Below are 26,108 nucleotides of genomic sequence, written 5' to 3'. Positions count from 1 at the left end.
TGAAGTATCCAACTGTCTCTTGTTAGGGATTTCCAATTACAAACAAAATATTGAAGACGACTTGTCTTGAAAGAAATACATGAACATGTATCTACTTTTTTGATTTCTGATCAAACGAACCTCGCTCTGATCTGAATTTGCCACGGCTTGAGGATGCAGATTTATAGGCTGCATACTTTGGCTTGGTAGTATAGCCCGATGATCACCCTTGATAGGAGTTGTTGCCCCGAAATCTTCTGTTTACCGCAGAATAATAAGGAGAAATATATTCCCCTTGTACGGCCCTGCAGTAGATGTTGCAGTCTTGGTGACTTTGGCTGCTAGTTTATTTGCTTTCTCGGCATCCTCTATGTCCTTGACTAAGTTTCCACCAAAGAGATGGCTCATCGACGGTGAATTTCGTTTGAGGCTTTCAAATTTTCTGTCAAGTAGCTCATCAAAAGCATGTTGTCTTGAAAGAGCTAGACTCTGGCTTGCAGACCCAAGCAGTATCAATGCCGAGGTGACATGATCTTTAACCATACTGGTGTCAACTGTCTCTGGACAGGATGGGTCCACCAAAGCATCAAAAAGATGGGTCAATGGTAAAGCTGCTTTCAGCAGATGATTATGAGAGTCTTTAAGCTTGTCATCTTGAGTTACTAAAGACGATCGAACTTCCTTGAAGGATGACTTTACCTGACTTGGTAATTCTGGAGCCTTGAAATGTGGTTCCTGTTCGACTGGTACTTGATTGGATAGAGTCTCTTCTTTGAACTCTTCATGTCCCAATTTGTTTGAACGCAGGTCTTCCCACCAGGAAAGAACTTTATCCGTCACTGGAAAACCTGATGCCTTGTCCACTCGGATTGAGATTCCGATTCAGCGTCACCACCAATCTCCGATATTGCCGGTCCGACACTCACGGAGTCCAAATTCGCACCCGTACCAGGGCCCGAATTACCGCCCCAAATGTTCGGACTCGCCGGCGGAGGAAGCGAGAGCTGTCCAGGGGTTGAGGGATTTCCCCAATGTTGATGATACATCTGTTGGGTAGTGTTAGGAGGCCACTGTTGTGCGGAGTTAAACCACGGAAATGACCAATACGGCGGAGCCATGGGCGCCGCCATATTGAATGACTGCTGCCCGCTAGCGGTAGCATTGCTGGCTGTAGGCGGGAAATTCCATTGTTGTCCGGGGAAGAAAGACGGCCCTGGTTGATTGTGAGGGACGACCCAAGGCGAGGTCTGTCCGGGCTCATTTTCTACCACACGTCTAGCCTGTGGTGCTCTAGACACTTGCGGTATATTCTGCGAGGAATACGCTCTCGTGTCGGTGGCGGAAATTGGGCAAGGCGGCCCGCTTTCCAATTCTTCTGCACGTTGACCACCAGCCCAAGGCGAGGCTGGGGCCTGTGACTTACGCACTCGTTCAACCATAGGCGAGGTTGACGAGGCCGCAGACGGTCCCGAGGCCGTAGACGAAGATCTCAAGGCTGAACCAGGCACATCTTTAGCCTGCTTGTCGTTGGCTTTCCATTTCTTGGTCGACATATCGAAGCAATAAACGTAGAAAAACGAATTGGTTGTAGCTAAAATTGAACAAGTACGTGAAACTGAAGACGTAGTGTAAAGTGTAAAAACGTGTGCTAGCCGTACCACAAGAAACATGCTTCAATGGTTTCTTGGGGGCTTTATACCCAGCGTGCTAGGGCTAATTTGCATTTTTATGAATGAAGGAATGATCCATTTTCTTCAAAGGGTGGTGCAAACCGTATTACCAGGGACAATAATACACGGTGAGTCTCGACGACGAGGACGAAATATAATTAAGTGCAATTGTCTTAAAAACTCATTAAACGAAGCTGCTGATAAAAAGCTACTGATTAATAAGGTACGATGGGATATGAGAATTTTCGGACCTATCTGTGCGGGTTCTGATTACGTATACACATATTTTACATATAATTATAGCAGCTTAAAATACACACACAAAAATTAACAGATACAAAACCTACCACAACAATGATCCTGAGCTAAAACATAAGGAAACAGGCAGATCTACAAAGTAGATTGCATTCAAAAACGGATGTTTTTCAGGAGAAAAAAACATCTAAAATTAACTGCAATTATCTTTAAAAATTCATTCGACGAAGCTACTGGTTAAAAAGCTACTGATTAAAAAGGCACCATGGGATAAGATAATTTTTAAACCTATCTGTGCGGGTCCCGGGAGGGGCAGTTTATTGGTAGATCTTAGATTATATGACACTTCACGGGGATGGGGGAGGAGGCTGTGTAATTTATTAGACGGATCCTAGAGTTTCTGAAAATAAGCCATGCACAATTCCTTACGTCTTTAATGAAGTGATTGGATGCCGAGAGAAACTAATGTAGGGTTATAACTCTGCCCTGGGTATATACACCTTATGGCTCTCTTCTGTACCATTTCTATCTTGCTGGACAAGTAGTTAGCCAAGCTGCTGTGCCATACTTGGCAGGCATATTCTAGAACTGGTCTTATCACTGACAAGTAAATTTTAAGTAGGTCAGCTTGATACACACCTGCACGTTTCAGCTGATACAGCATATATAGTCTTTTTACTAGCCTTACGAACTATGTGGTCAACATGAGCATTCCAAGGTAGGTCTGAGGACAGTATTATTCCCAAAACTTTGACCTGTGTGACTCTATCAATGATGTTAGGCAAATTGGCTGAATGAGATGGGTCCTTACAAAAACAAATAATGAGTTCTTTGGTCTTTGAAGCGTTGATTTTCATGTCGTTCCTCAGAGACCACTGGGAAGCAATGTCTGCAGATTCTTGAAGTTCTGACGCAGACCCCTTCTTGCAGATTTCAAATATAGTGCTGTCATCCACGTACTTGTACAAAGGGCATGGAGTTTCCAGGTCGTTAATCTGGACCAGGAAATCCTTGGGTCCAGATAATGTTCCCTGCGGAACACACCACTGGGGTAACCAAACTCTGACAGCACAGGCCCAATTTTGACGCGTTGAGCTCTATCCACCAGGAACGCAGCCATCCAGCGTACTAGGTGATGATCCAGGCCGATGTTTGTGAGTTTCTGAATGAGGATATGGTGATTAATATGGTCGAATGCCTTTGAGTAATCCAACAGCAAGATCCGTACGAAGCAACCAGGTTTGTCAGTCGCCTCGTACCATCGATGCACCATTTCCACAAGAGCGTCTGTAGTGCCAGTCCCAGATATGCATCCAAATTGGTTGGGGTCTATTTTGTCCTTGAGCTGCACGGTCATCCATTGGAGTACGACGGATTCAAAAACTTTAGCAGCGATGGGAGTCAGTGAGATTGGTCTGATATCCCTTTCTACTGACCTATGGGTGTGACTTTGGCACGGGAACGATGTCTGCAGTTTTCCATACGGTGGGAACTACTCCTTCTTCAACAGAACTATTGAAGATGTCAGTTAGAGGAGTAGCTAAGAGGTCTGAGAAGTCACGAAGGATCCATGCAGGTATTCCATCCGATCCCGTAGCTTTGTTGACTTTGATCTTATCCAAAGCTCTTTTCGTTGTACGGACGCTAATGTAGAACTCTACTGGCACCGGGTCTGCTGTCTGGAATACTGGATGGGTTTCGTCCAGGCGGGGGAGATCACTGCTAACAGAGACAAAAAGTCATTGATGTTGTCCGCAAGTGCTTGAAGATCACCATTTGTCATTGTGTTAGCTAGACCCTGTAGACTGTTCTCTCCGCCTAATGACGCACCAATGAGCATCTTCATATTTTTCCAGAGCAGTTCTCCAACGACGCGATCTTGGACTGATAAAAGTTGTGTCGGAGGCGTGAGGCGGAGCGGTTGACTTGGTTACGAAGCATTCTTGCAACCTTGATGTTGCCTGCCATCTTTGCTCTCTGGCGTCTCTGTACCAATTTCCTAAACGAATCGGTGACCCATGGTTTGTCGTTGGTATGCCGGTCACTATCTTAGTAGGAAAACATGACGCCATTATAGAGTTCTTGGTTCTCTGATAAATGGAACTCTTCTCCTGGCAGCTTTCCGAGTGATACAACTCCTTTCATTCGATCTCAGATAATGCTGACGCAAAGAGAGCTTTCTCTTGCCGGCCCATACACCTAGTGGTGACCTTCACTTTGTGTCCAGTGTTCAGGGAAGGGGCATTTGATGGTGAGAATAGTACCATGTTATGGTCTGATGTTCCAAGTTTGGAAATCACGATCGGCTTATCATAAACTGGTGACAAGTTAGTCCATACCTTGTCTAGAATTGGCTGTTGCCGTGTTGGAGTTTCAACCAGTTGCTTGAAGCCGTAATGGGTTCCAAGAAAGTTGTCTCTCAATTGATTAAAGTCACTTGTCACAACTACGCCACACGACGGGTGCAGACGCAGGATACTATCCACGCAGTTGATAATGTAGTCATGCATTGATGTGTTATCTGCATCAGGTGGGTGATAAATGCAACCAATGGCCGGGGTGGAAAAACGTCGGGGAAGTTTTCGTGGCCTCAGGGACAACCACACTGCTTCATGAGTTTCATCGTTAAGGATCTGCAACCTTTTGTAAGGGATTGTGTTTCTGATGTAGCACGCGACTCCGCCTCCTTTCTGTTTTACTCTGTCCTATCTCTCACATGTAAAACCTGGAAGAGCTACGGCTTCGTCCGTTATGTGATCGTTGAACCATGTCTCTGACACACATGCGATGTCCACTTGATTGTTCTGGGCAACTGCTAGCAATTTGTCAGCTTTTTCAATACTCAGGGAGCGAACATTTAGGTTAAGAATGCATGGGAAAGTCCAGCTTTTGTTAGTTAAACTAACTAAATTGTTCTTATTGACGCCGGCTGAATAACAAGATTGCTGTCGGGCTGTTGTAATTCTTGTGCGTATTGTATGCACTCTGTTGGCTCCGCCCCTGTAGCCTCTGCGGGTAGGTGAAACATTGCACAGTCCCAGGGCCTTAATCCTCTGCCATACTGTATCAGGTAGAACTGCTCAACGGGAGAGTACCGCTGCACCAATACGTTTGAGCTCGCACACAGGGTATACATTCATGGTTGACTGATTTTTACTGTCCAAAGCAGTGGCGGATGAGCAATTTTTTTACAGCCAAAAATCAACTTACGAGTTCATCGATCACGACTAGCACTCACTCCTGAAGATTCTCCAGCTCTTCATTGCACCACAGATATAAAAATGGTCTTTAAACACAATACGGAAACAGTACAAACACGGATAAAAATGAGAGACGAATTTGAGGTGCAGCCACAAGGCGTCACACTCACTTCCGAGTTAAAGCGCGCAGATGTCTGTCCTAATGTTTTAACAGCTCTTTGTGAATTAATTGACTTTTATAAAGTGGGACGTTCGTGATGGGATCCGGGAATGACCTATGTTCCTGGTGCGTATGCAGCTGGAATCAGCTGTTGTACTTACATGTACAATGTACATAACATACCTTTCTGAAAATGTTACCATACACTGTACATAAGTACATGCACGGTAGACACACCTGATGTTCCCAGTTGGAATAGGAAGGAGTCTGAGTAGAACATTTCACGCATTCCTGAACGGAATTTTTCTTTTTGAAACGGTATTCAATCTTTTGAAACAACCTGGATTTAGGAAAGGAATTCAGTTTTGAAAATTCAAATTTGAAACAAATTCCACCTCTGAAAGAAAAAGTTAGCTTGTGTAATGCAATTGAGCTTTTGAAACAGAATCCAATTTTCAAAAGCCCCCAAGTGCCTTTATAAAAAAGAAACATTAAAAAATATGTATGAAAAGGAAACAAATGTGAGGCATTCTGGCAAAATGAGACGGGACTGGACACAGGCCATATTGGAGATAAAATGCCCCCCATAACAAAAATGAATCAAGATCACCACCCGTGATTTTTTTTTTCGACTTTTAGATTTATTGGTAATCTTTCATTATGTCTACAACACATATTTTAAAGAAATGTTATACAAATCGTAGATTAAAAGTGTGTTTAGGGACAAACCATTGACATCTTTCATTTTCCTGAATACAGAAATTGGATTTTTTTCAGTATTTTACTTTTTGACACATGTTTCTATAAACAGCCATAACTTGTCTGCTGAATTTCCAACTGTAGTTGAACAAACAATACTTTAAGGAGAATTATATTCTACTTCCTACTATCTGCAAACCCTCATGTCCACCTCTGCCAAGTTTTGTCTCATTTTGCCAGCATGTCTCACAAATATGTACTACAATAGTTGTTGACCTTTACCCGAATTGCCACCCTTTCCAGGAAGTGCACCCGTATGACCAGAACGGCCCCGGATTCACGTACGTGATAAGATGGAAGGAGCCAGACGCCGAGAACTGGAACGAGGAACTCGTTGAGGACTACAGGACGACCAGCTACGAGATCGATGACGGTGATATCTACAAAGAGCTGGAGGTGCAGGTGGTGTACATGAATGACCTAGGGGAAGGACCAGCTTCAGAAAAGTCAGGTTTCACTGGAGAAGGAAGTGAGTATTGGCTCAATAAAATTTGAAGGTTTGCATGGTAAAGAGTAGTCTGAGAATCATCCGTTGTCCACGGAGCCCTATCTCCGGTCCAACGTATGATATAATTATCTATAGGCATGCAGATGAAAGGCCGGTTCATACTCGGCGCGAAAGCGAACGCGAACGCGAATTTGTGGCGTCATGGGGAGTTTTCGCGCTGCGAATTCGCTAACGTTGAACACATTTTAACTTCGGCGAATTACGCAGCGAATGCTTCGTGACGTCAAATTCGCATCTCATTCGCATTCGCGTGAAGTACGAACCGGCACTTATGCGACCCCGCGCGCCAGCCAATCGGAGTCGACTTTTACTAAAATCTTGACGTCACTTCATTCCGAAATATGGACTAAGTTTTTGATTGGTCGATTCAGATGCAGTGCCGGACGCGCATAGCTCTGCAAAATCTAGACACGACCGTGATTGGACAGCTTTATTATTGCTTGGCGTATCGCTTAACATATCATTACAGAGCGCGTGACCGCAGACTTTTTTGCTCAATTCACAACATAAAAAAGAATAATAGATGTCTTGTCTAGGTTTTATTTATAGATATCCATGACGATACCCGATATAGAAAGCGCCCGCTGAATGGTCAGAATATCGAGGTCAAGAGTTTTTTTTTGCATAATGAATCGCTGAATCAGCTAGAATTATCATAGATTAGCACATCGACTTGGTAAAGATAGCAATAAGATGAACGTTTACGGGAGCACCATTTAACAAATCTCATATTGTGCGGTTCTAAATAAAACCGGGAGAACTGGAAATTCCGGACAGTATACTCTGCCCATCATCAATCAGGAGAAACCTGACGACGGGCAGTATACTTTCTGAAACTTTGAGTTTCCCCGATCCTTTTCTGAACCTCACCAGTTCACAAAGGAGATTTGTTACATGGTGCCACCGCAAACTTGATCTTATGAGTATTGGCTTTAAATGACAGAGAGCTGCAGCTTGGCACAGAAATTGGCTGAGTGTTTACTGATTTTTAAACACAGAATGCCACGGTTCATTGGTTACGGTGTATAACTCATTGACGAAGGTGCGTGGGTTCGAACCCTGCCTCGAACATCACGGTGTCCATGCCCTTGGGCAAGACATTTAGGCCCAAAAAAAAAGTCTCCGGTTTCTGGTATGGAGTTTGCCCCAAAAGTGGTGCGGCTACGCGGCTTTTTTTTTTCTTACCTGTTTTTTTTTTTTTTTTTGGCTTCAAATGTCGGCTGATGACTGCAAATGGTGCCCGACTAAACTTAGTGCAAGTATATGGGAGTCCAGAGAGGCCACATAAAGCTTATTCTCGATCATAACCCCATCTAAAAACACGTTAAAATTGTGCAGCAGCAGAATTCCAGTCAAACCAGTGAGTTTGGCGGTTTTGAGACATCATCTTGTATTGAAAAAAAAACTTTTTCATTTTGCCGACGCGCATGGCTGCGGCGACGCGCGCGCATACCAGAAACCGGAGACTTTTTTTTTTGGCCTTAACTACACTTGTCTCTCTTCACCCAGGATTATAAATGGGTGCCTGTGAGGGTAGAGGCCGAATGTGCGCTGATATCGGCTGCCGCTGATATCTCGTGGCCTAATGAACGGGGTATTTTTACTGTAAAGCGCTTTGAGATTGTTGATAGGATGGAAAGCGCTATAAGCATTACAATAATGTACAGGTTAACAACCAAACGATTGTGCGATTATGAATGTGACTGGATTTACAGGTTTGCTTTATCTATATTTGTATTAAGCCTGGAACATACATTTGCAGAGCGATACTTTCTGCTTGAATATCAGAAAAAGACTGCCTGACAGAAAATGAAAGACTCATGAAAATTGCCGGATAAGCACATTATGAAAACGGCTGGTTTGAGTGAGACAAAGTAAACAGAAATTGCACTTCATCATGACAGCTCCTCTTTCCGGCCAACATTTAAGGATCTTCCCTTCCGCTCTTCTTGACTGTTGTATCAAATTTTGATTTACCTGTTTTTCTGTAATGATGTCAGCTCCTACGAAAGCACCACAGAATGTACAGGTGATCGCCAACGGAAGTCGTCCTAACCTGGGATGAAGTGCCTGCCTCGTCTATTAAGGGCATGCTCCAGAAGTTCCTGGTAACTTTTAAATGTATTTTTTTTGCGCGTTATTCATGAACAGTTTTTATATAACACTTTTTGAAATCGCTTATTATTACGCTTTTTTTTAACTGAACCTGAGCATCAGTAAATTAGTAGTTTTCTAAATATGGAATGTTCTTTTAGTTTAATTATGTTACTTGCTGTATAGTCCCACTTATGAATTTATCTATTTATTTCTATTTCATGCATTACTAGTAGGCATAATGAAAACAAGGATTCCTAGGCTCTGTAACTCGAAATCCTGACAAAACCTTCAGAGAGAAGACAATGAGAAGAAATGACAGTTTTGGAGATGGGAGGAAAACCCCAAAAGAAAATTTGGGGAAACCCGCGGAGTCGTGTAGGGACTGAAAACCCAATCGTCATCTGGTCCGGGCAGGAATCAAACCCTGGCGATAACGATGTGTGGCGGAAATTTGAAAAGTGTGATCGGTCCGTATGATTCGCGGTCCGTCAAACTTGTCCAAGATGTTACCAGGACGATAGCGCTGCCACCAGGCGGAAAATAGAGTTAGGGTAAATCCAACATGGCCGCCTCCTTGTTTCTAAAATCTGTTCGGATTGGCCTAAAGTTTTTAACTTTTTTACTTTGAGTGATGGATGTACAGTATAAATTATTGATTTTTCAGATGAATAAAAACTTTGTTGTGTATAGTAATTTTTGCTAGTTTACAACTTGTGGGCGTGGCTTATTTACTACTACGCGTACGCGCAGGCTGTGTGTAAGGCGCGCGATCCAAAGAGTATAAATAGGGCAGATTTTTGTGAATTCGGGGTTCGGGTGATTTAGTTAACTGAGTTTGCATTTGTCGAGTTGTAGTACTGCTGATCTCTGAGACGTTGAGGAGTGGAGGAGCTGAGGAGCTAGTGAAAGAGCTAATAGGCACGTACAGAGCTGGTTTTAATGTTTACATTAGCGTGCAGATTCACTGGGGAGAAATAGTCATTATAAATTAAGTTAGGGAGGTTTGGAATTAAGAAGTTGAGGAGTAATTGGGGAGCTGAGGAGCCAGCTGAGGAGCCAGTTAAGGAGCTCTTAGGCACAAACGGAGCCAGGTTGTTATTCGCCTATTCGCTAGGGGAAAGTGGTTTACTTAAATCTTAATTTAAATTAGGGAGGGTTGGAATTAAGAAACTGAGGAGTAAGTGAGGAGCTGAGGAGCCAGCCGAGGAGCAGAGGAGCCAGTTAAGGAGTTGAGGAGCAGAGGAGCCAATTGAGGAGCTGAATTTGGAGGACACCTTGTAAGTCACTTATTATTGGAATGGAATAGCTGGATAAACTAATCTAAGGTCATCTAAGTTATCTCAGGAGCTAAGCAGATTCAAGAAACTACTGGCAGACCCGTCAGAGGCCTTGACTTAGCGAGACATTTGGACTGGCAGACGGAATTGTCTAGTCGTGTTTATATTTGGGAAACTACCGGCAGACGGAATTGCCTAACGTAGTGATATTTGTTTTTGAACAGGTTTTAGTATTTCTTAATCTGCGTCTAAAGTTCGTAGTCAAAATATATGACCCAGTGAAGAAGTTAAGTGAAGTGACAAACAGTCTAACTAGTTCCTAAGGACTGACTCAAGAAAGATACCCCTCAGGCAAATCTTCAGCACAACTAGAAAACTAGCAATTTAATTCAAAACTGAACAACAGTCAAAAGAACAATGCCAAGGATGAGCTTAAACTTAAATTAATTCAAAGCTGAGAAAATACAGTAAATGGCAGTGCACTTTGCACTGGTGAGGAACGAGTCTATGGGCCGAATCTCTGGAATTTATTTACCCGAAGGGGGAGGAATACCTTTAAAGGATAGTGCTCTCTGCACTGGGAGGCAAAACAATCAGTCTCTAAGTTATTCCCTAAACTTTACTTATAAACTTAACAACGGCAAATCCTATGCCCTTATAAAAACAATACGACAATAGGCAATTACGTCTGCCTGTTCAAAAAAAAAATATCACTACGTTAGGAAATCAATCCGTCCTCCGTCTGCCGTAGTTTCCCAATATAAACACGACTAGACAATTCCGTCTGCCAGTCCAAATGTCTCGCTAAGTCAAGGCCTCTGACGGGTCTGCCAGTAGTTTCTTGAATCTGCTTAGCTCCTGAGATAACTTAGATGACCTTAGATTAGTTTATCCAGCTATTCCATTCCAATAATAAGTGACTTACAAGGTGTCCTCCAAATTCAGCTCCTCAATTGGCTCCTCTGCTCCTCAACTCCTTAACTGGCTCCTCTGCTCCTCGGCTGGCTCCTCAGCTCCTCACTTACTCCTCAGTTTCTTAATTCCAACCCTCCCTAATTTAAATTAAGATTTAAGTAAACCACTTTCCCCTAGCGAATAGGCGAATAACAACCTGGCTCCGTTTGTGCCTAAGAGCTCCTTAACTGGCTCCTCAGCTGGCTCCTCAGCTCCCCAATTACTCCTCAACTTCTTAATTCCAACCCTCCCTAACTTAATTTATAATGACTATTTCTCCCAGTGAATCTGCACGCTAATGTAAACATTAAAACCAGCTCTGTACGTGCCTATTAGCTCTTTCACTAGCTCCTCAGCTCCTCCACTCCTCAACGTCTCAGAGATCAGCAGTACTACAACTCGACAAATGCAAACTCAGTTAACTAAATCACCCGAACCCCGAATTCACAAAAATCTGCCCTATTTATACTCTTTGGATCGCGCGCCTTACACACAGCCTGCGCGTACGCGTAGTAAATAAGCCACGCCCACAAGTTGTAAACTAGCAAAAATTACTATACACAACAAAGTTTTTATTCATCTGAAAAATCAATAATTTATACTGTACATCCATCACTCAAAGTAAAAAAGTTAAAAACTTTAGGCCAATCCGAACAGATTTTAGAAACAAGGAGGCGGCCATGTTGGATTTACCCTAACTCTATTTTTAGCACACACAAACACATGGCAATGGCAGTGCATGAAAACAGCTGACGGTTGGTGAATACTAGCGATAAAATAAGTCATCAAACAGTTATAAAAGTGGATGGAACCTAATAAAAAGTTACCCAGGCGTACAGGTGAGTCTAAGAAAATGACCAGAGTGGCATTTTCGTCACAGATGGAAGGCGAGGAAAGAAACCACTGCGCTATTGAACCTGTCACAACTCGAATGGACTTTTAAAAATAACTATTCCCCGTACATTCTTTGACTACAGACCATGCATTAACCCAGGGGGCGTGGGTTTGATTCCTTCCGGAGCAAACCTGTGAAAATTTGTTCTGTTTAAAAAATAATAACAAATCTTTCATAGGCCCCTGGAAAGCAATGAGCAGTGCAAAGGATGTTTTCTTCATTGATGAAGACACATGTTAAATTTCAAGTTGAAACGGAGATTAAATACGCAGGTAAACATTGTTGGTAGATTTCTGCAAAAACAGATTTAAAAAACACATCTGTAATTCTGAGGACATTGGTTTGTATTGATCTCTTACAGGTTTACTATACCATGGTAGAGGCACAGGCCCAGGGCCAGGAGCCTGCAGAGTGCCTGCCCAACACAAACTGTCGTGTGGGCGACCTCACCCCGTACATGAACTACCAATTCCAGGTGGCGGTCCGAAATGGTCAACGTGAGGGCGAAAAGTCGGCTCCTGTCTCATTTCAGATGCCTGAAGGAGGTAAATAATATGTACTGACCAAATTGGTGTGCATCGATGTTTTATTGAATCATTGAATACCTGTGGTTTAAGAAGGTAAATTGCCAATTTTAATGAGCACATAAATTGTGTCATCAAAGGCAGAAGCATCAGTGTGATAGCCGAGTGCAAAAAAAAACTTTGCAAACTTTTGCTTGTTTTGGACCGAGATAGATTATCCTTTTTGTACTTGATATCGTTTAATTCAAAACCATTGATCATTGAGCTCAAGTGGCTTAATTTCTGGTTTCAAATCTCAAGGACAAAAATACTGTACAGTGAGTTATCAATTGACTTCACAGCGTTTGCTCCCTCAGATGTAAAACAATAACACAGAAGATGTAACTGTTGAAAAAAGTGAATTTGAACTGTTAAAAGGGGGGAAAAAGCAAAGGGGTGTTCCATGATTGTGTACAAGTCACAGGCAATTTATTTCGCAGTGCAATCTAACCCCACGTCTGTTTTATTCACTCTGTAGAGTCTGGACCTGTATTTGGTATGTCTATTGTCCCACTGTCTGACCGCATCCTGGTGAAGTGGGGCAAGCCGGCTTCCCCCAACGGTGTCATCAACGGATACTACCTCAGCTTCAACCCCTGTAAGTATTGGGGCTGCTCCGCTCTATCCAGTCTTCGGATTCAGGCACCTCTGTAACGTAAATTTAAGCAGCTGGGCAGTGAAATGACAATTGATTTCTCAAAACTTGGTGCTGACGTAACAACAGTTTTAGTCGGCTGTTCTTGAATGATTTCTGTTCGGTCACAAAATAGTCGATGAACATTCTGTCACAGTTGAAACAGGAATTCATTTCCCTCCAAACATGAAAGTGCAATCTTACTGCATCAACCTTAATAGGTTAAGCAATAGCAGGCTCCACAGTGCCTGCTACTAAAATATAGGTTTTCCCGGTCAATATCCGAATTTTTCGAATCATTTTCATTATCAGCCATTCAGTTTCGCTTGAGTTTTGCACATGCGATCAAATTGGGATTTCTTTTTCATTTTGGGGCATCCAATTTCATTTTTAGGCAGCCAAGATTTTGCACTGAATGTTCGTTTTCGTTGTGGGGCATTCTATTTTGTTTTGGTGCATTCAAGACTTACCTTACCTTGTAGCATTCTTAATTAAGTCTTTGCTACCTTTTGACGGTTGACTCATTCAAATTAGCGAACGTCGGTGCGCTTATCGCGTATTACCATGCTTTTCGTTTCTTATTCGTTTTGGGGCAATTGCTTTCATTGTTTGGGCATTCCAATTAATTAGATGTTTTAATGATACATTTTCCCATTTTGCCTCGATTTTAATTTTTCCCATAAAAATCTTGGTGACTGCAAAATTTACAATGCAACTAGTTAACTGATATGAGGGATACAATATGTACCAAAATAATGAAATGAAAATGGCTAAGATAATCTCTTTTCTACATGTTTAAACGTTTGATCAAGGGGCTTCTTTTAACGTTGACGAGTTCTTGACGTGAAAGACATCGGGGCATGTATGTTTGGCAATGGTTGTACCATCGGTGACACTTCTCTTGGGTGATTTCTTAAAGATTTCTTCCGTGTGTCTGATCGAACACTAATTTAAAGGGCAAATGCAAATACACAACTTGTATTTTCAAGTTTCAAATTTTTCCATTTTGAAGGGTGGTTTTTGGTGCCTTCTCCCTTTTTATGCTGATACAAAGTTCCATATTCATGAGCAAAACTTCGATGTCATTCTGGGCAGATAAATGTAAACAGGCTATTTCAGCACACAAAGTTGCTAGAATTTTGGATATTTTGCTGCCATAAATTTCTTTTCTTTGATGATTTTTTGTTGTGTCAGTACATGTCAGTAAGCTAATGAGCAAACATTTTTCAGTAATGGTTTCAATTAGCAAATTTTGGCTGAAGAATTTGAAAGAAAACCCCACAACTGAACAGTGTCTACCTGAACTCGCATCACAGCAACAGCGGGCTCAGTAATTCGGAAAAGCATGGAAACTTGTAAATGATAAAGACGTGCGCTTTGCAATAAAAATAACCAATAACGGATGTCAAAATATATTTTTTTATACATTTCAGAGGAGTAGAAAGTTGCGCAAAATATATTCCTGAGATAAAGTAATTGCACGGCCCCTTTATAAGAAAGAGAGGTGTGCATTTACGGATTGAAGACATCAGATATGATTTACGCCGAGATAATTCAAAGTTTTACGTGTACGAAGTCTTAAACATGCTTGACAAAATGTGAAACATGTTTGCCCATTAATGAAAATGAATGCACGATCAACCCTTGCTAGTGATTCAGACGAAACTGAATGAACAACGCGATACTTTTAATTTGAATCCATCTTTTACAGGGACGAGTGAAGCTAAAATGCGATAGATTGCTCGGATAGTGAAATTGAATGATTCTTTTTGATTGTTGAATGGCGATGTGCATGATCTTTCAATTTCAATCTAAATGGAATGAGCCAGGCGCTAAATTGAATGAAAACTTGGTGAAATTGGCCGGGGAAACCTATACTATGTTCCTCATTTATATAGGTTTTCCCGGCAAATTTCCTAAAATGTTCGTTCACTTCTGAAAATCGGTCATTTATTTTCGTCTGAATTTGAATGCACGTCTTTAATCCCATTTCAATCTAACGAAAGTTCCGTCGTTTTCATTGTCCGTGCAATCGGTTTTGAGAAACAGACGGCCAATTACGTTACCTGTGCATTCATTTTGCTAGCGAACCTTTTCTAAATCGATTTCAGGTACAGCTAATTTAATTGACAGTTTAATAGTAAAAAAGAAGCCCTAATTGTATCTGAAATACAATGGTGCATATTTGAAATCGCACTCTAGAAGTGAAAAAGAAGTGTTGGAAATAAATCTGAATGGACATAAACGAAAAGTGCTGCTCAATTACTTAATTGATTGAACTGAAATGGAATCGAATGCTCTGATATCGAAAATGAAACTTGTGTTCAGAGCGATTCAGACGAAAATGAATGACCGATTTTCAGAAGTGAATGAACGTTTTAGGAAATTGGCCTGGAAAAACTATACTTCTGTTTATTTACTTATTTCTAGTAATGAAAGAAGGATTCCTCAAAAGCGCCCATGGCATTTAAGCTTGCGAGCCCAAAGAAACATGTCGAGAGAAGATAATGAGAAGAATTACAATTTTAGAGGGGGAGGAAAACCCCAGAACAAATATTCTGGAGAAAACCCACGGAATCCGTTAGGGACTGACACCCTATGCACACGTTGGCCTAGGCGGGATGCGAACCCGGGTCACAGCGGTGGAAGACGAGCAAAGTACCGCTATGCCAACCTGACTCTTCTGTTTGTGAAAATGTCTCACATGTAAAAGTGTCCTCATAGAGATCGCCTTTAAAGAGGCAAGTTAAGGCATCCACAAAAATTGATTATTACCAATAACCTTTCTTTCTCTCTGTGACTGTAGTCGATTGGATTGATTTGGGAGAGGAGACCAGAGTTCCCATTGGGGACCCAGAGGCCGATTCCTACAAGGTGGAGTCCGCACAGCCCGACACCAACTACCGCATCTCAATCTACGCCACCAACGGGTATGGCCTCGGCCAAGCGAACACCCAGGAGGTCACGACGCGAGTTGGTGGAGGTAGGTGGAATCAGAGAGTTATGATCTTCAGACCATTTTTTGTACCAGTCACAAATCTTCTTTCGCAAGTCCAGTCGCCGGTTACAGGTGATGAGCAATAACAAAGGAATGCCAATAGTCACAGTTCATTTGGATAACTTGTGAATTCACTGGAAGACACATGATGGACTCTTCTTCTTTTTCTATTTGTGATTTTACAGTGCCACCCAAGCCTCTTTTCGCTGATGCCCAGATCGCGCCCGGAAGGACGTACATTAACGTGACCTTTATCCAAAAGGACGAGGGCGCCGCAGCCAACGAGTTCTACGTTTTGTACAAGGAAGCACGTAAGACTCTTTTAATTGTCTGGTACAATAACCCTAGAAAATTGACTGTTGTCGATGTTAGTGCGTGCGCTGTAACAAAATTCTACTGTATTTTATAGTTAAGGTCATATCACAGTAGTGAACCAATTAAAACCAAAAGAAAACAAGGTGCGATGGTATTTCTTGGTGTTATTTTTGTTTTTTTCTCTCTCCCCCTCTCTCTCTCTCTCTCTCTCTACTCCTAAGACGACGAAAATGCGGACTTTGCGGAGACTCAGCGCGTGGACCTGCTAGATGGAAACACGACCACGGTTCCTGGCCTGGAGGCTGGCACAGAGTACACCCTGCGGATTGTGGCTGTCAATGATCAAGGAGAGGTAGCCGGAAACGACGAAAAGGCCAGGACAATTGCAGACGGTAAAAGCATGTGGCATATGCAGCTGTTTCGGCAAGTCCGCCGAAAAAGCTCTGGTTTTCCTTCAGACTATATTCTTTTGAGCTGTTCGGACACTCTTGATAAAATTTAGGGTTTTGTTTCTTTCCGCATAGTTGGGGAAAAGTCTTTGTTTTTGTTCTTTTGAGCGATTGCGAACTTTAAGACACTTTCCCTAATGCATGAACACAATATACTTGTCAGTTGTGCCACATTCAGAACAAACAGCCAAGTCGTAGACAGACTGAAGTGGTTTATGAGGGAAATCTAGTGTTAAGAGGACAAAAAATACGACAATATACATTACTACACCTCATAAATATTCATGATCAAATTGAAGCGCGTCATTGGCAGATTCCGCCGCGCGTCCGGGAAGTAAAAATGATACGCGCCCAGGTGACATCATCCCGGTGAGTATCCCCTTGCTGCCGTGCGGTAGTTTTTCTGGTAGCACCAAAAATTCACTTGGAACTCGCCTCGTATAGAACATGTAAAAAATGTAGTATGTGGCATGAAATCTTTACGGAACCAGTCTGTTGTTGTAGTCCTTGTAACTACTGCAGTAAAGACAAATTAAAGAGTGATGGCACCAGGCTTTTTCATAGACTGACGAAGAACTTGAATATCTTGTACTGAATAAAAATTCAAAATCTACGAAGGCCATTATAAACAAGGCAGTGAGGCCACTAAAAGGCAGTGAGGCTACTATTATGAGGTGTAGTAAAACGATTACAGCATGGTTTATTTCTGGAAAGTAGTTGGAAAACTGGTCCCTCGGTGTAGGTCAGCTTGACTACCTCCCTCCGCGTCGGGATGTAGTCAAGCTGACCTACACCTCGAGACCAGTTATTCCCACTACTTCCCCTCAAACCATGTTGTATTTGTATAATACGCCCTATGCACGCCAATGCACTTGGTGCCGGGATAGGGGTTCCGTTGGGTTGGTTTTGACCAAGCCAAAACATGATGCGCCTAAGAAACTCGCATTTTCAACCTTCAACCACTTTTCCAGATTGATACAAAAGCGGGTGTCATTAGGATTCAGAGAAGTCAACTTCAGGTCTGAAAAGCCATTTTGGAACAATCAAACAATCCTGACACTAATCTGACCACAATTACTACAGAAATTCTAAACTTCTTATATTTCAGTGCTTTTTCATACATCGATTCTTCCGCACCCCCCACTTTTGCACGTATCCGATCAACTTCCAATTTGGCATGCTCTTATACCACCATCTGAATATGTGCCGCGAATCATGACGTCACGATGACATCATCGCTGGTCACGTGACACACCCGTAAAGTTGCATTCTTTTCAGGCCAGTATCTCCTGACCTGTCCCATTGGGTTGAATCTTTGCATGTTTCTATACTTGGCTGTGTTATATGCGACATTTGAGGTGACCTTATAATTACGTCATCATACAGTTTTATATGAATTTTTTTCTTGAATTGTTTTTCCGTATCGCACGAATGCAACTAATTTATGTGTTTAGAAATAGGTGTGTACAATCATACATACTTGTGTGACTTCACAATGATGTCATTAATAATGTCATTTTTTGCAATTTTATAGTCAAGTTCATCCGAATTTCAATGCGAAATTTACAGTTTTTTTTTTTTCTGATGGTCACTTTTGACATAAAATAAATCATATTCTAATGAGACTTTATAATAACAACAACCCTATGGTAAATTATTTCTCAAAATGTGACAACATCATGACATTATAAGGTGTCAAGTTACATTACATTAAAGGTCATTTTTCGAAGCACAATATCTACAAGAGCGGTTGAGTTCATGCGTGGTATGTACACAGACAGGGTGTGTTATTTAAGAAAATGGAAGTGAGGTCACATTACATTAGAGGTGCTGTTTTGAAGCCCTCAAGGACGACAGGTGCAATTGGGTTGATACTTGGAATGTACATGACGGTAATGTGCTATAATATGGAAATTGTGATAATGTCATGATGACATCACCAGGTGTTTGTTACAAGATGATATTTTTAATGAATTTTTCTTTTTCTTAGCATATTCAATAGATTAATATCAATTCTGGTTTTTCGTCTTCGTTCTATCCATAGACTTTGTAATTCATTGTTCTTGACAGCACTTTTGGCAATAATTACTGTCAAATATCACTCAAAGTTAATATAGGCAAAGACCTCAGAGCAAAATCGTGTCTCGACAAGTGACGTCATGATGACGTCACCCTGCGTGCATAATTCAATGACCTACATCCGGAGAACTGTAGGTCCGATTGGGTTGAAATTTATGTATGTATACCGGGATGTGTTATAGGTAAATATTGAGGTGACGTCATGATGACGTCGTCGTGGGTCATATAAAGTTATCTTAAATGTGCACCAGTATGTGCTATATCTAGAGAATTACAAGACATTACAAGACTTAGACTCATGGACCTTTGTCGGTACACGAAATTGAACCCGAATTTGCCTGACTGCACATGGACGAAAAAAGGTATGAACTCATAAAACATCATGATGCAGAAAATCCCTATGTTCTGTTCATTGAACAGACATAGACATGTAGTCTTTCGTTTGTGCTGTTGAAAAGCATTACATTTACAAACCGGGTGAGTCAAAAAAGGAAACCCAATGCCGCCCTCTATTTTCTAAAGATGTTCCGCATGTAGCACTTTTCTGATCTAGGATGTGAAAGCCCCATTAAAAAGAAACTTTCTTTTTCACCTTCAATTTCGCCCTCTTCCAGACGCAAAAATATCTTCTTCAGTGAAGCTTTTGATCTCATTCAAAAAAGAATCATTCAAATCACTCATATACTTTTTTACTTACATAATGTTGTACACAAACAGATTTATAAACGTTCGTCCACGGCATCATATTTTAGCATTTTTAAAGGTAAAATGGTGATTATTTTCCAGGCCACATACGAATGCCGTGCGCGTACCGCTTCAAATGGTCCCCAATGATACACTTCGCTGTGCAAGTATAAAATTATATAGATAGGGGCGCCGACAGACGAAATACTACTGTCTATAGTGAATGGTCCTCAAGTCTAACATTTTCCCAAAACCTTACTCTGCCCATTGCGAGGATGACCCACAACCAGTGACCCCACAGTGCTGCAGCGAGCGACATTAAGTCAGGCCCGGATTACCCAGTAGGCACAGTAGGCACTGTGCCTCAGGCCAACAAAAATGTTGGGGGCTTACGAAAAATTGGGGCCTACAATAATACCGCAGTGTGCCATAAAACACATATAGGCCTACCCACACCACACCCACGAGCAGAGGGTCTCTCTCCAAGTTTTCGATTTCACCAACTGACGCTGTATTACATGCAGGCCCTACGTATACAATTAATCGTTCTAAAGCAGGTGCTAACTGCGAACTAAGGCGTCGATCGGTCAGAGCGGGGGGACATGTTGTTCCCCCAATTATTTTCTTCCCTGATTAAATAATTGTAGTCTACAGGGTGAGTCAAAAAAACCGAAACTCAAATGTCGGAATATTGTTTTAGTGAAGTTCTGCATGTAACACCTTCAAAATTCAGAATATGAAAGACCAATTCATAAGCTTTCTTTTAGTACAAGAATCATTCAGATCGCTTATGTAGTTTTTAAGTTACGGAATTATAAACACAACCACCGTTTTAAAGTTCTGTCCATGGATCACAAAAAAATGTGTGATTTGGTTTCGTTTTGCTGAATGAACACTTACCTTCTTGTGATTGGTCGACAGAACTTCAAAACGGTGGTTGTGCTTAAAATTCCGTAACTTCAAAAGTACATAAGTGATTTGAATGATTTTTGTGCTAAAAGAAAGCTTTTGGATTGGGACTTCATATCCTAGATTTTGAAAGTGCTACATGCAGAAATTCACTAAAAACAATAGTCCCAACATTTGGGTTTCGCTTTTTTTTTACTCGCCCTGTACTTGATTCTGTAGCTCAGAATAGCCGATTCAATGGCTCCCAACTCATTAATGATGTTTAAATGATGATATTTTGCTAAAACCTTGCAAGTAGTCAGAAATTACGTCACATTGAGAACCTCTAGAATCATTTTAACCCCACGCTGTTTAAGCTTCGCACGCTAATTAGTTCTCATCAGGATACACATGTTTGCATGAACATCCCCCTCCCCACTTGTGAGTTTGATGCCCTTGGTGCGAGCAGGCTTTTACAGCTAGGACCTATATCAGTTTGGCATGGCTTGATTTGTACAGTGCTTTGTACGCTGAATAGGGGTCGGTGGCTTGGGCGGAATAGGGCCTACGGAACACTGGTGCTGGGCTTACAAAACACTTAATCCGGGCCTGCATTAAGTCTTCATTTTATAGTGAGGTACCTTTACTGAAAAAATCTGACACGGTGGACAAAAGCACCATTTGTTCACCAAAGCATCTCCATGGTATACCTTTTCGAGAAAAAAAAGACGGACGCAAAAAATTGAATGATGGGAAGGGCAATATATGACGTCATTATGACGTCATCAGCTAATTATTACATGAAATAAATATGAATTGATAATATCTTTAGAACTACAAACATCACAACAACAAATGTGGCATCAAATGAAAGGGAACAACAAGATTTTTCATTTGAGTGGTATGTCAGTGGGATGGAATGTAGTACAGGGTGTTTTTTGGCCAAAAAGCCCTATTTTGGTAAAAGAAAATGGTGCTAAAATCATGGATTGGGGTAATCATTTTGGCACCTTGTTTTAACATGCAAACCGTGAGTGGTATTGTGAGTTTTTGTTCTTAGGTCAGAGAGAATGGTTCAAATACTATGCCAAGAGTTTTCGTAATTGATTATCGGTATCTTAAATGTTGAAACTTATTCCAAAGATAGGCGGACAAAAAAACGTAATATAAGTTACAGTCGGGTGCCCATCCGAGTGTATTTCAGTTATAGGTTAATCACGTGTTACGATGTGGAGCTTGAAGGGGTTGGGCAGTCTGCCGAGTGTATCTGCGATCACCATCATAGCACCAGGTTTGTAGACATCGTCGAAGTCGCATCCTTGTAGCTTAATAAAACGCTGCAAGCGGGGTGGTGCACTGGCTAGGATTTTGCGCCAGATCGTAACCAATGGTTTTAATGGTCAGTGACGACAATGAAGTTGCAGCCGAATGAAGTTGCAGCAGTGACACAGCTTCCTCTCGATATTCGAGAATATGCTCTTGGCAGAGGGTCTATAGGCTCTTTAAGGAAAATGCGATCGGTTTACCTTCATGGCTGATGCCCAATCCTCTTTCAGATGTATCTACTTTGAGGAAGGTTTTTTTATACCAGTGGGTCGGAGAATCGTAGCCAGGACTGAGTTGAGATGGATGTTTCAGGGTTATAAAAGAAGTTTGATGGTCCTCTTGCCAGAGAAATGGTACATCTTTTCGAAGAAGATCACAGAAGGGAGCAACTTTGTCTACGCAATGTAGGGTGTAGTGTGAGACAATGTTGACTTTAAAGGAACCAGCGGTTTCCATCAGGGCGATGAGGCGTTCGGTGCTCGTCATGCTCTCCAAGGGACACCGAATACTGCAATGTCGTTGCGGTGATTGTTCCAACGCATCAAGGCATCTAGCTTATTTCGCCATCAATATTTTTGGAACTATTGTCTTGGCTTACTGGTAAGCCGATGAGTGGGCGACGAAAGCTGTTACAACCAAATTGTATGTTGTCAGCTCTTCAGACTGCTCTAGATGAGCAGACCAATACCCTGCTTTTGACGTCTAGCTTGGAGAAGAACCTTTCCAGCGCAAAGTCTGGCTTGAGCTACTCAAGAGTGGGGATCTGTAGAAAACATTATGTGTTTAGCTGCTTGGGATCCGGACACACCCTGAATGGGCCGTCTTTTTGGCAGTTGCTGTGATTGAGCTGCACCCGTCCGTGTGATGGGAGACTTTTCGTATGACCCAGCCTTTCTCCATCTTTTTCAGCTCGGCCTGCGGTTTTGGTTTGACATGAAAGCTGTACCTACGTGGCGGATTTATGTGGGACAGAGTATCTGGCTTGAGGCGTCTAAGTCGTCGAAGGTATTAAACTGCGTTGGGAGCCGGTCCTTCAGGCAGCGGCAGCGGAACGGGTTTGAAACTAGGGGGGGGGGGGGGCATCACCGAAAGGGGCACTTGCTCAGCATTGCTTTTTTTGCACATCCGAGCTGAAAGGTCGACACGTGTTTTTCACCGGACATTGGCCTCCGTAAAATCAAATGGGGGAGGGGGGGGGCTGGAACCTGTGAACTATGCATTATGTGCCCATTTTCAGAGCGTATTGTATTCATTTTGGGGCTTGGTTTTCATATTCGTCGTTTATATCAAAATCATCTATTGGGAAATGGTTACTTCTAAGAAATAGTAAGATACTTTGAGGCCATTTTTTTAGCTCGAGGGGACACTTTTATTCTCTCATGTAAATGAGGTTTTTGACCCAAAAAGGGTTTTTTTGCCCCCAAAACCACCCTTTACTACATTCCATCCCACTGACATACCACTCAAATGAAAGATCTTGTTGTTCCCTTTCATTTGATGCCACATTTGTTGTTGTGATGTTGGTAGTTCTGAAGATATTATCAATTTATATTTATTTCATTAATAATTAATAAGCTGATAAGTCATAATGACGTCATATATTGCCCTTCCCATCATCCAATTTTTTGCGTCCGTCTTTTTTTTCGAAAAGGTATACCATGGAGATGCTTTGGTGAAAAAATTGTGCTTTGGTGAAAAAATTGTGCTTTTGTCCACCGTGTACCGATCCTTGGCATTTTTGTCACTAAGGTACCTCACTATAACCTGTTGAATTTGTGAATTATTCTTTATCATTTCACTAGCACGGTGCACTCCAAGGGCGTTGGGGATGGAAAATAGAAACATCCCGGACAACAGCATAACGGCATCGTCCGTCCATAGTAGTAGCTATCTCCCAAGCACCGCTCGACTTAATGTAGGTAGGTATCGCATCCTTTCTATAAAAAATCAACGATCCTATATAAGTAATGGGCATTTATGTTATGGTAAACTTTTAACGGTGATATTTCCATATTTATGTTGTCCTAGTTGCCTCATGATATAATGATAAATGAAGTCATTTGTTTTTCTGCTTATGCTTCCTTGCGTAACTTAGTAGTGCTGTGTCATTAGGGCCCAATTTCATGGCGCTGCTTAACAACAACAAAGACTCTACCAAAACATTTTTGCCAAGACATAATCGCAAACATGAGTTGTTAAGAAAAGTATGGTTTTATATGGCTTCTTTTGGACTATTTGCTTACATTATTGATGCACAGTTCGTTATTACACATACACATGAATGAAGTCATTCTGTAGGCACCGAATGGTGACCATAGAACTCGGTAATTACCAAAGCCATACAATTAATGGGCCAAAGTTGTCGTTCAGTGGATTTGCCGGATAGTTCTTTAGTTCATTGTTTTGTGAGAATTTCAATATGAGGCCCAATTTACACTAGAAGTGCGGCGTCTCGCAGTAAAAGCCATTTGAGAGAAAAATATCGCGGAACTATACAAATTCATGTTGATGACTAATGAAAGGTTTAGGTCAAACGGTATGACAAGGCTCTATATATAAACCACCCAAACGGTGATTGGTCAGAAATGCAGATTTATAACGTGATATTTTGGAAATTACAATGTACTTCTTTTTAAAAAAAGTCCTTCATTTGATCCCAAATAACCTGTTGTTTACCAATGGAATTAAACCAACATTTCAGATCATGTAAAGAGGGCATGAACAATGATATTGAGTGTTATATCAGTTTTGTGCAAGAGGATAATATTTAAATGCCGTACGAAAAACTACTTACTTTGGGAATGTCGATACAGTGGAGGAAACGGTGGCGGAAGGTGCGTGCAGCGGCCGAAAGCTTCTGAAGGAATGCAGAATCATCCCTAATGTCATTGCACGCCTCCTCGGTCGTTTGTTGTTCCAAACGATTGAGGAGGAGTGCAGTGACATCAAGGGTGATCTTGCATTTCTAGAAGCTTTCTGCCGCAGCACGCCCCTTCCACCACCACCTCCAGTGCTGTATTGACATTGGAGGACGCCAAGTCGAAAGTGGCAGATTGTGAAAATGAGTATTTATTTTTTTCGTATGGCGAATAAAATCTTACCCTCTTTCCCAAAACTGATGAAACTCGCTTCATAAACTTTGTCATATGCCTTGTTTAACATTATTTGTAATTCCATTGGTAAACAACAAAGTAAATATTTAGAATCAAAAGTAGGAATAGAAACTGTTCGTCGGAATAACATTCACCTTTTCAGCCATACCTTTCTAGTGACTGTATTATTGGAGTAAATTTGATAAATCGTAGCTGATTGTACATCTTCTGATTGTAGGCATTATTTTTTAATTTGCGTATTGGAACATTCCCAACGCTAATAATAAAACCATTATATCATCCCACAGGAACCCAAGGATGGGTACCAAGCACTCCAGCAGATCAGTGGATTCAGGTTGACCTGGGTAAACCCACGACGGTTACCGGGCTCACCATGCAAGGACACCTCAGCGTGACCTGTTGTCATGTCAGGCGTTTTCAGTCCAGCACAGCCTCACAGCTGAGTTAGATGACTGGCAGAGTTTAACCAATGCTGACGGTGGAGCAATCAGAGTGAGTTACAGAGGGCGCTTTCCAAACATTCAGTCATCTTTATTAATCGTTTTCCTTATCGTTGGCCTCAAAATGTTTACAAAGTAGTAACTGTAGTGTCCCGATAATACATGTATATGCATTACATGCAATGTTTACAGTGCTATGCAAATGAGAGCCTATGCAAATTAGATTGACCTCTAGGGGACATTATGGGATAGCGGCATGGTCGAGAACCGGGAATAAAACGCTCTGGAGACAAATCATTTTGGTATTCAATTCGTACTTTTTTGAGTTCAATCCGGCTTCACAATAACACTACAATTGGCGACGAGGATACTGGACAATTCAGGATAATCGTGAAGAATCTTTTGGACGCATTTGACTGAGATTTTCCGATTTAATTCGTGTGGAAAAGTCATGGAACTCAGCAGCAGTGACGTGAGTCAAGTCAAATGGTTCAACCCGCACGGCGACCCAAGCAATGTGGGAATCGCGTGGCAGCGATGGCTGCGTAGCTTCGAGCTGTATGCAGTCGGACGAGGGGTGAAAAATGCCGAGCAGAAACGAGCGTTGTTGCTACACCTGTGCCGGACAGAAGTGCAGGATATCTTCTTTTCCTTGGAGGAAGAAGAGGGTCAGACGCCTACGAGAAATCAAAGAAAACCGAGCAAACATTTTCAGCCGAAAATCAACGTGCCGTATGAGCGGTATTGCTTCAGGAGCATGGCGCAGGAGGACGGCGAGTCGATAGAGAAGTTCATCGTGCGGCTGCGGCAACGAGCTGTTCGCTGCAATTTCCAGAAGCAGACGAGGAAATTCGTGACCAAGTGA

The 26,108-nt window shown here is 41.9% G+C and overlaps 1 protein-coding gene and 1 pseudogene across 1 annotated transcript; both read left to right on the top strand.

Annotated features, from left to right (window-relative positions):
- LOC119726366 overlaps positions 1-25,251 on the top strand; it is a 43,935-nt pseudogene extending 18,684 nt beyond the window's left edge.
- Positions 25,252-25,694: 443 nt separating this feature from the next.
- Positions 25,695-26,108, top strand: LOC119726365. The gene has a single exon (XM_038198021.1). It carries the CDS (start codon positions 25,695-25,697, stop codon positions 26,106-26,108), a length of 414 nt encoding a protein of 137 aa, XP_038053949.1.

Source organism: Patiria miniata, unplaced genomic scaffold, assembly GCF_015706575.1.
Source record: "Patiria miniata isolate m_02_andy unplaced genomic scaffold, ASM1570657v1 HiC_scaffold_2, whole genome shotgun sequence".
Classification (NCBI taxonomy): domain Eukaryota; kingdom Metazoa; phylum Echinodermata; class Asteroidea; order Valvatida; family Asterinidae; genus Patiria; species Patiria miniata.
The sequence above is the reverse complement of the archived record's forward strand: the minus strand, read 5'-3'. Positions and strand labels throughout refer to the sequence as shown.